The 10,011-nt window shown below is 26.1% G+C and overlaps 4 protein-coding genes across 7 annotated transcripts in view; 2 read left to right on the top strand and 2 right to left on the bottom strand.

Annotated features, from left to right (window-relative positions):
- On the top strand, nucleotides 1–1,062 carry LOC118448598 (U3 small nucleolar ribonucleoprotein IMP3). Its single transcript, XM_035882060.2, has 4 exons — nucleotides 1–250; nucleotides 346–660; nucleotides 751–823; nucleotides 906–1,062. Exons 1-4 carry the CDS (start codon nucleotides 114–116, stop codon nucleotides 927–929), a joined length of 549 nt encoding a protein of 182 aa, XP_035737953.1. The 5' UTR covers nucleotides 1–113; the 3' UTR covers nucleotides 930–1,062.
- On the bottom strand, nucleotides 1,033–2,494 carry LOC146872622 (uncharacterized). The gene is made up of 2 exons (XM_085660858.1): nucleotides 1,368–2,494; nucleotides 1,033–1,270 (listed from the first exon to the last, which is right to left on the bottom strand). Exons 1-2 carry the CDS (start codon nucleotides 2,201–2,203, stop codon nucleotides 1,033–1,035), a joined length of 1,074 nt encoding a protein of 357 aa, XP_085516984.1. The 5' UTR covers nucleotides 2,204–2,494.
- Nucleotides 2,495–4,308: 1,814 nt separating this feature from the next.
- Pgm1 (phosphoglucose mutase 1) overlaps nucleotides 4,309–10,011 on the bottom strand; it is a 7,061-nt gene continuing 1,358 nt past the window's right edge. Inside the window, exons 2-9 of one of the 2 annotated variants that reach the window (XM_085660857.1) lie at nucleotides 9,409–9,487; nucleotides 7,764–8,043; nucleotides 7,061–7,499; nucleotides 6,777–6,982; nucleotides 6,491–6,692; nucleotides 6,215–6,407; nucleotides 5,947–6,130; nucleotides 4,309–5,801 (exon numbers count right to left, since the gene is read on the bottom strand). In XM_085660857.1, the coding sequence (XP_085516983.1) occupies nucleotides 5,577–5,801; nucleotides 5,947–6,130; nucleotides 6,215–6,407; nucleotides 6,491–6,692; nucleotides 6,777–6,982; nucleotides 7,061–7,499; nucleotides 7,764–8,012 (1,698 nt within the window). In that variant the 5' untranslated portion in view covers nucleotides 8,013–8,043; nucleotides 9,409–9,487 and the 3' untranslated portion in view covers nucleotides 4,309–5,576. Of the gene's footprint in view, nucleotides 5,802–5,946; nucleotides 6,131–6,214; nucleotides 6,408–6,490; nucleotides 6,693–6,776; nucleotides 6,983–7,060; nucleotides 7,500–7,763; nucleotides 8,044–9,408; nucleotides 9,494–10,011 lie in introns of those variants that run through there. The other variant, XM_035882056.2, reaches the window with a different exon arrangement.
- Nucleotides 8,707–10,011, top strand: part of LOC118448593 (neutral amino acid transporter 9) — a 6,083-nt gene continuing 4,778 nt past the window's right edge. Inside the window, exons 1-4 of one of the 3 annotated variants that reach the window (XM_085660854.1) lie at nucleotides 8,707–9,225; nucleotides 9,358–9,512; nucleotides 9,645–9,780; nucleotides 9,859–10,010. In XM_085660854.1, the coding sequence (XP_085516980.1) occupies nucleotides 9,367–9,512; nucleotides 9,645–9,780; nucleotides 9,859–10,010 (434 nt within the window). In that variant the 5' untranslated portion in view covers nucleotides 8,707–9,225; nucleotides 9,358–9,366. Of the gene's footprint in view, nucleotides 9,226–9,357; nucleotides 9,513–9,626; nucleotides 9,781–9,858; nucleotide 10,011 lie in introns of those variants that run through there. The other 2 variants (XM_035882054.2, XM_085660856.1) reach the window with 2 other exon arrangements.

The following is a 10,011-nucleotide window of genomic DNA, read 5'->3' as shown; positions in this document are numbered from 1 at the left end:
GAAATAAATGAATTCTTGACAAGTTGGTAACCCTGATTACACATGCGTTTTTAACCTCGTTATTTCAGTTAAGAAAGTTTTATTGTCACGTTTTTATTAAGTTATTATAAAATATGGTGCGAAAATTAAAATATCATGAGCAGAAATTATTAAAGAAAGTTGATTTTATTTCTTGGGAAGCAGATAATAATTTACATGAAGTCAAAGTTTTGAGACGTTTTAGAATTCAAAAAAGAAGTGATTATACAAAGTATATAAATTATTATTCTGCATAATATTTGAAACATTTAATCTAAAATATATGTTCAGTATGAGATTTGTAACTTGAATATTTTCATTTCATAGATATAACAAATTGTCACGTCAAATTCGAGAATTAGGAGAGAAAATTAAGGAGCTCGATGCTGATAATCCATTTCGCATAGAACAAAGTGCATTGTTATTGGAAAAATTATATATGATTGGTTTAATATCTACCAAATGGGATTTATCTCTTACACAAAGAGTATCTGCAAGTTCTTTTTGCAAAAGACGATTGCCGATTATCATGGTTCATAATAAAATGAGTGAAAATTTAAAAATGGCAACGCAATTAATCGAACAAGGACATGTCAGAGTGGGGACAGAAATAGTAAAAGATCCAGCGTTTTTAGTAACAAGGTAATAAACAAATTAACATATTAATATAAGATATTAATATTATATAAATAGAGGACTGTTAATAAGAAAATAACTATGTTACTATTCCAGAAATCTTGAAGATTTTGTAACATGGGTAGATACTTCTGCTATTAAAAAGCATGTATTAGAATACAATGATGCTGTAAGTATTTCATAAAACATTAATGCACACTTTTTATTTAATATATGTCATTTTTTTTAATTTTATGTTATCTATTTTACAGAGAGATGACTTTGATATGGTGTAATTAAGTGCGGGAGATAAATGTTTCTATTCTTTGAAATAAATAAGTTATTTTTTCCATTCTAATGAAATGAATCATTTATATATACCTCAATACAATAATATAATTATATTTTTTTATATGAATTATTTTTAGAACGATATGGATTGTATGTGTACATGTCATGACTATTTGCTTTAGTTTGTGTAAGATTTGTTACAGCAAGACTGATCTCAGAAGATAAAAGTGGACTAGTACTTTTATCTACTTTTTCACTTAAATTTGTATTTGTATCTGTATTTTTTATATCTGGATTTATAACTTCTGTTTCTAATATGGTCTTGCAAGTATCCTCAACATAGGAGCTACATAATTAATTATGTATTATATACTGTACATTTTTATAAAAGTAAACATGAATATAAAAACATATATATTTACTAAAAATAAAAAACATCTTACCTAAGTGTTAATAAATTTTTAGCAACTTTCAGTACTTTTTTACGTCGATTCAATATAATACTTTTTAATATATTGAGTTGGCCAATATAATCAGGTTTTTTGGTAAAATCAATTTCACATTTCATACTTTGAGAATCAAAGTACTTTGGTATTTCAAATGAATTCATTCGAGTTAACTGTTTTCTTTGTATTTTTAAATTGTACAAACTTTTAAAATCTGTATAATAATTTCGCATTTTTTGACAATATTGTGTATTAGCATGTTTTGTAGTCTTATGGTGTTTAGAATCTATAGAATAAATCTTAGGTAGAATTTTAGGTATTGGTTTAAAGGTAGAACTTTTATGCTTTTTATTTGAAGTTTCTAATTTTTGCCTTTTCCAAGTATTCATCGTTAATTGTTCTGTGTCTTTTAATATTCTATCTTCTATAATTTTGGGTTTAGTATGAATAAGATTTTCTGTATAATTATTAGATATACACATTTTTGTTGACTCTTTCATTGGAATTTTTTTATCTAATAATACATGTCTTTCTTGTAATGTAATATTACTTTTATCATTGGTATTTAATACTAGTGAAGATAACTTATTTTTACAAGAAAAAAATTGAGGATTCTTCAATTTTTCATTATTTTTATTAATTATTTCTTGCTTCGAATTTTGCTTGTATTCGTTTAATAATGAATTACGATCTTTGGATTCTTCATTGAATGATATACATTCGTTAATCGAAGACGCGCTACCCAAACTGTATATAGATTTTAAAACTAGTTTACAATCAGAACAAAAACTGCCAAGTTTCTCTAAATTATTAGAACAATTATTACTTTCCATTGTACATAAAAAAAATTATACGTTTTTAAAATAGTACATATATTAATGTTTGTCAACGTGGGGGAGGAAACAACAGCATATCCATCTGGTGTTAAATAAGAAGAATTAAAAATGAATATTTCACAAATGTAATGTCAATAGATTTATGATTTACACATTGTATAATATTAAGTAATAAACTTATATTGTTTATTAAATTATATCGAAAATATGAAATAAATTTGAATTTAAATATAAATTTTAATTAATGAAGCTGAACATTTATTGAAAATTAATTTTTTTCATTATTACAATGTACAATCATAAAACATTTGATTTGATTTATGTTACTACATATGATATTTGCATTTCTATGTGATTGTGTTGAAAATATAGTAATTAGTCGACACTAAAGTTCTTCAAAAATTATTAATACTCATTGTTATAAAAAAAAAAAGAAATATACCCATTCATATACATTCCGTTGTACAAAATCAAAGATTTAAATATTTTATACAAATAGAATAGATATTCATTATAATTACAAGTATTATTTCTGACACAATCATTCCTTTCAATATATTTCATTGTAGGGATTTATTTATGTCAAATAACAATTTGACAATAGTAAAGTTTAAACTAAAAAATCTACATATTTTGCATACTGCACACATATGCAACATAGATATTTATCAAAATCAAAATTAATTTGGCCACATTGTTGAAACAAAGATTGCGTGCTTAATGCATAGCCACTGGCTTATTTCCTTACAATGATAATTAGTATTTATTATGATACAAATGTTATATGTTAACATTTTTACAGTAAAATCGGCAGTCATTGCTGGTCTCTATGACACTGCTACCGCACTGCAGATCATTGCTATGTCATAGAGAGTATTTAGGGTATTTTGCTATATTTTATTTGTTTATGAATCATCCAAAATTTTTTATAACACTCTATGACAATGGCAATAAGCTGAATGGGAGTTTGTGTCGGCTCAGGTCCCCAAGTATCCCCCTTCCTTCTTCTACTATTTACAAAATTCTCACCTCACAATCTCTTCAAACACTGGCAATTGCATCTTGCACAAAATGTGTAGTTAATTTCATTATTAAGTTTGAATAATTTTGTATATCTTCTGAATTATGTATTGCTGCATATTTTGTCATTTAATAATGATGTCAATTATGAAGAAAAAATAAATATATGAAAATGACATGTTCGTTCCATCGAAATATTGTATTTTTGAAAGCTAGAACATTCCCTCAGGAATAATTTCAAATGTTTGTAAATTTAGTTTTACTTCTTTAGATAATATTTATTATTAATAAAAAAAAAGGTAATATATTATTATTATAAAAATATATATAAATGTCATTATTATTGTTATATACCAATGTTTTCACATATTTCTTTATAATTGCTACAAAAAATTTACATTACTATCTATTATTTCGTTGATTAATTGTGTCATTTATACACACTTTATCTATGTACTAAATCTATGTACTTTATGGTACATAGATTTTGTTACATATATATTGTAACAGTTAATCAAATTTTGTTCATCTTATTTGAATTCCTTTCCTGACCATTACTACTCTTTTTATACATATTTTTGTACATACCCTACTCTATCGATTAACTCCAGTGAGATACTAAGCAGAAGAGCTACTTATTTAATTTAGAAAAGTGTAATAGAAATGTTAGAAAAAAAAATTTTTCCTGTTTTACTATAGTACATATAATAGTACGGATATATACGGATTTTTCCATAAATGGAAAATTATTTATACAGTGATTATCGTTTTCCATCGATAATTTTTGATAGACATAAATATTATTTCAATGTTAACAAAATATATGTAATACATTATATGCTAAGTATCTCGGTGATTAGGAATCATACCTACATAAAGATATATGTTTCTCCAAGCTTTATGACGTATTGATCTTAGAAATAAAATTTCTTTTTCACAATCCTTGGAGAACCGTCCAAGCAATTTATATACTCGTGCTTCTTTCTATGTCTCATTTACTTTATCAAGACCAATATCAAGACATTAATATAGTTGTAATAGAATACAAATTCCGACGTAATATTTTATTATTATAGTGTCGGATATTTTTTTTTTATTTTTTTTTATTTTTTTTTTATTTTTTTTTTTTTAAATAATCACATAAGTGAAGCATGATAAATACAACATAAAACTTTGTATTCATAAATAATTGTTACTAATATATAAAGAATATCTAATATAATATACAGCAATAAAATAAACAAAATACGTAATTATACGTTCTATAGATTTAATAGTTCATATTAGTTTAAATGATTTAGTAAACTGACAAGTAACACGGTTTTAACTTTATTATTGTTGTAACAATTAAATAATAGTGCATTGAGTGCAGTTTTTATAGTTAATAGAATCTATGTATCAATTATAACTTTATGTCTTTATTATATACTATTACAAAATATGAATTAATTATTAGAGGAAAGTATATATTTTACTATTCATCCCGTAAGATACTTCTACATATATTTTCAACTTCCATAATTAATGCTTTTTATAGTAACTGTGTGTTCATCTTTCAGTATATATTTATTCATAAATGTATTTTTATTGGTTTTGTAAGAAGATAGAGTATAATTTAAACTTAATATCCGTGTCAGATGTCATTGAACCATTTACTAATCATATATCACTAGTAGCAATCACTACTAATATAATCAAAATTTACACCAAGAAATTTACATTATATTACTTGTGTACAACGGTTATTAATTGAATATAATTAATAAGATTTGTATTAAAATGCGAATTTTAGTGTCGACTTCTTCTATATTAATATAAAACTTATTTGTTTTATAAAATTAATATTTTTAAATACGTGCATACTAATATAATAAAAGCTAAATAAAAGAATAGTAGAATAATTTTGCAGTAGTACGATGTTATGAGATTATTTTTATATTGTAACAAAACATTTCTATTGTTTTCTTTTTCCCTAATTTTTATTTGGTGTAAGAAATTGTTTAATTCGAAAAATGTATCTAAGTTATAGTATCATTAATACCTTTACTCATTAAGTTTTAAGTTTAATGATACATTAACACAATGATTATGACACTATATGAATAGTGTGCTATTATAACAAGACATTAATATATTGCTTTTATATTAATGTAAGTAAAAATCTGTATAAAAATGGAAAGATTACTAAATAATGGACAATGAAATTTTTCAATGTTAATCCGTCCTAATTATAATAATAAAATGGCACAAGTTGTTTTATATTCACAAACAGTTTTACTTTTTTATTATGAAATTATGAGTAAAACTGTAACCTAGAAATATTGTAATGAGAACAATATGCATTACCTCTTTATGTAATGACAGTTGGCGCATCGCGTCCAGTATGCTGAGATAATTTACTTAAATCTAATGCAATGTTAACTAACGGTTTTAAAATTTGTTGAGCATCTTTTTCATAAACAGATGGATCATTTTCATAGCTATCAATATATAAACGAATCGTTGCTCCCGAACTTCCAGTTCCGGATAAACGATATATTATACGAGAACCATCTTCGAATAATATCCGTAGGCCCTAATTTATAAAATAATATAATAATAACAATAATAATAATAATAATAATAATAATAATAATAATAATAATAATAATAATAATAATAATAATAATAATAATATAATTAAAATAAATTTGTGAGACTACGAAAAGCTTAAATCCTACCTGTTTATTGGCTTGACTTCCATCAATAGGATCAGTATATGAGTAATTGTCTGCAAGTTTGACAGTATAAGTTTTATTTCCAGAGGATAATGTTGTACCAACAAATCCTGCTTTTTGAATTGCAGTTTCGACCTCCTGTATCACTTTATTTGCATTTTCTACTTCACAATTCTCATAGTCATATCTGAAAACATATGTATTACATAACAGTGGTATAAATAAATCTCAAGTCATTATCTATTGCAACAGTACAATATATAATTTATACCTTGTAAAGAAATTGCGTCCATAACTTTTCCAATGATCTAATAATACGTCTTGAACAGATTTCCCAAGCTTTGCGATAACATTGAGCCATGCAAGACAAGCCCATATACCATCTTTTTCGCGTATATGATCAGAGCCTGTACCAAAGCTTTCTTCTCCACAAAGTGATAGACGACCAGCATCCATCAAATTTCCTAATAATTTATTTAATTAATTATTCTATAACATACTATATGAAACATACTATATAAAAGAATCTATTAATCATAATATGTACCAAAATACTTCCAACCAGTAGGTACTTCAAAACATGTAACTCCACCTTTAAGAGCTACTCTATCTACAGCAGCACCTGTTGGCATAGATCTTGCATAACCTTTAACGCCGGTCTTTTGAAAATAAGGAATTAATGTCAAATTAGCAGCCAATACTGCTAATGAATCAGTAGGTGTTACAAAGAATGCATTTTTTCCTAGTATCTGTAACAATTTTGAAGTAGCAATTTCAATAAAAAAATTTGTTTACTTTATTTTATATAATTTGTTCAGATTCAATGTTATTACCATATTTCTATCTCCATCTCCATCAAAAGCAGCTCCAAAATCATTTTTAGGGTTATTTTTCATGGCGTTTACCAAATCTATTGCATAAGTTAAATTTGGATCAGGATGAAGTCCCCCAAAATCTTCTAATGGAGTTATATTAACAAGACTTGAATTATCCACACCTAATTCATCACTGAATATACGTTTTATATAAGGTCCCGTAACTAGAAGATAATATTGATTATTCTATCATTGGTAAATATAAATTTCTATTTGAAAATTATATAAAATCTTCATAATACCTCCATTCATTCCATTAATAAGGACCTTGAAAGCTGGTCTTTGTTTGCTTCCTTGCAATAAACTTTTAATACTAGCAAAATCAAAAATGTTTTTCATAAGCTCTAAGTAATCATTTACGGAATCTATTATATCAATATCAAATGGTTTCCCATCAACTTGAATAGAAACGTTTTGAATTTTATCAATATCTACGTTTATCTCAGGTATTATTTTATAACTTTTGAGCGTTTTAGTGATTTCATAAATTTCATTTGTTACTCCATCTGGGGCAGGTCCTCCATTTTCACAATTAAATTTTATTCCAAAATCAGCATTAGGACCACCAGGATTATGCGATGCCGTTAACACTATTCCTCCTTGTGTTTTGTATTTACGTATTATAGCAGATACAGCTGGTGTAGAAAGGATCCCATTTTGTCCAACTATTAACCTTCTTACCTAAAATAATAGATGTCATTGTCACATTACTCTTCATTTTCGCCAGCTAATGTTGCCAAGTATAACAGAAATAAAAATAATTAAGTAATAACCTAATAAGATCGTACATGTATTACTTTTATCATAAATAAAATCAAGTTTTTTTAACTATAAACTATAAAGGCATGCAACGAGACAACTTAGATAATATAATTTCTACTAAGTTACATTTAAATATACATATAATAATATTAAAAATAAATGTGTTTTACTCGATAGACATACCCCATTGGCCGCAGTGATTCTAATAATCTTTTTAACAGCATCTTTCCCATAATAACGTCCATCACCACCAACAACAAGAGTACATCCGACACATTGGGAACCCAAAGCATCGAGTATCGCTTGGATAAAATTTTCAGTGTAATGTTCCTGTTGAAAAACCCGAACAGCTTTTCGAAGTCCAGACGTACCCGGCTTTTGGCCTTCGTACACTTTGGTTTCCACTGATAGACTGTTCACTGCGATGGACATGTTTTTTTTTTTTTAATATATTTAAAAGCAACTGAAAAGAAAATGAAGAGTTTCTTTGAAAATTATTTATAATAAAATAAAAATATGTGTATAGCTTCAAGACACAAGAAACTTCGCCAACGTCTGCTGGCAGACTAAATTCTACCGACGGTGCCTGACTTCGCTGCCAATGACATTCAAGGGCACGAATCAACCATCTTGAAAAATCGCGCCACCACTTAGAAACAGAACTAAAAACATATGTATCTCGGTATTTCTAAACAAGATAAAATGCATGTCTTATAGAACGCTTAAAAAAAGAAAAAGAAATAAAAAAAAAAATAAAGTCGATCAATAATTTTAATTAATTTTTGATCGTTTCTTAACACTAATCAAACTCAAAGTAATAAAGAAATTATCAATGGAGATAAATCATTATTTCTTGTATTTACACAATACTGGATTTCATAATTTTTATTTGACTTTGATTATGACTTCGGTATACGATTAAATATCCGATATTTGACCTCTCTGTCATTCCGATAAATAAATAAATTGTTATGCGTTACTTTTGAATAGAATATGGAGTATTTGAAAAATATAAGGAAATGGTTTATTTTAATTTATAAAATATGTAATATTTTAATATTAATATATAAGATATGAAAATAAAAAAAAAAAAGGATCAATTCAAATGATCGGTTAAAAAAATTATTGAAAAATAAGAAGAGTTAAATCTTATGTATAATTAATATCTTCATAGATATAACCATGTTTCGAAAGTTTCATTTTGCATTATCGCATTTACGCTTCTAGAAAAGCCCAAGATCAAGTTAAAAAAAAAAAAATGTCGATGCTTACGCACGCATAAAGCAGTTCGTGGTAACCATCAATAAGCAAAATAAGAACACGAACAAAGCCGGGGAAGAGGGCGTATATATTATATCAAGGATCCCTGATATAAGTTCGGGTTTACAAAACGGATACATAGCTATCTCGAATACAGTTTTCCAATAGACTTTGTAGTGAAAACATGTGCTTTAAATATCATAGTGGTGTTCTGTTCCTTTCTTTTTTTCTTTTTAAAAAGAATTAATATAATTAAAATTATTGTGCATAATTATTTATAAGTATTTTAAGATCTTATTAATTCATATTTTATTTGAAGAAATACGTAGAAAAGAAATATTTATGAGATCCTGTTTAATTATCATGTGTTGCTGAATTTAAAAACGTACGTTATACAATGATTTTTTTTTTGTTAGTTTGTTTTTTTCACAACAATATGTATAATGCATTCAATTAGATTTACATCGCATGCAATTATTATTATTATTATAATAATACTTAGTTTGTTTATTGCTAGGATAAAATTATGTATATGTCTACTGATCATTGGAAAGGTAGAAATACATACCATGATAGCGGATCGGAAAGTACACCATTACTTTCTTCAGATTCTCATTGTAGTCATGGATCAGTTATATTTCAAAATTCTGAAATAAGTGATTTAGAATTTCAGTACGTAGATAATTCAAACAGATATTAAAATACATTAGATGTAATCTAATATATTATATGCTTTCCAATGTATTATGTAATTTATTATGTAATTTCTTTTCATTTATTAACAAGCATCTATATGTTTTAAAGACATGATAATATAGAAGCTGACAGCTTAAATTCAATGGCTACTATTTTTCCAAAAAGATTACTTCCTGTTTTACAAGATAATACATCTACACCAGCAGATATATGTCAATGCTACGGAATACATAACTGTAGCTCGGTAAGAATATCAAAGTATTAGGAAACTAGTATATGTACGATTTTAGCATTCTTATTTGATTCTATGTTACTAAATTAGATAAGGAACAAAAGATATGATGAAAGTAATGAGCAATCATTGTCGAAGGAATATAATATAGAATATCTATCAAGCAACTTAACAATACGACATGAGAGTATCGAGATTTCAAATAAAGATATTAAGCCAAAACAAAGTTCTTTAGTCACAATG

This window comes from Vespa mandarinia, chromosome 13, assembly GCF_050613455.1.
Source record: "Vespa mandarinia isolate Hongniang chromosome 13, ASM5061345v1, whole genome shotgun sequence".
Classification (NCBI taxonomy): Eukaryota; Metazoa; Arthropoda; class Insecta; order Hymenoptera; family Vespidae; genus Vespa; species Vespa mandarinia.
This window is presented reverse-complemented; position numbering and strand designations above follow the sequence as displayed.

Bases quoted from the DNA above. Each gene is read 5' to 3' on its own strand.
- LOC118448598 (XM_035882060.2), top strand. From the start codon at position 114: ATGGTGCGAAAATTAAAATATCATGAGCAGAAATTATTAAAGAAAGTT. The intron at 251-345 runs GTATATAAATTA...TTCATTTCATAG, and splicing joins AAAAGAAGTGATTATACAAA to ATATAACAAATTGTCACGTC. The intron at 824-905 runs GTAAGTATTTCA...TCTATTTTACAG, and splicing joins TATTAGAATACAATGATGCT to AGAGATGACTTTGATATGGT.
- LOC146872622 (XM_085660858.1), bottom strand. From the start codon at position 2,203: ATGGAAAGTAATAATTGTTCTAATAATTTAGAGAAACTTGGCAGTTTT. The intron at 1,271-1,367 runs GTAAGATGTTTT...TTAATTATGTAG, and splicing joins AAAAATTTATTAACACTTAG to CTCCTATGTTGAGGATACTT.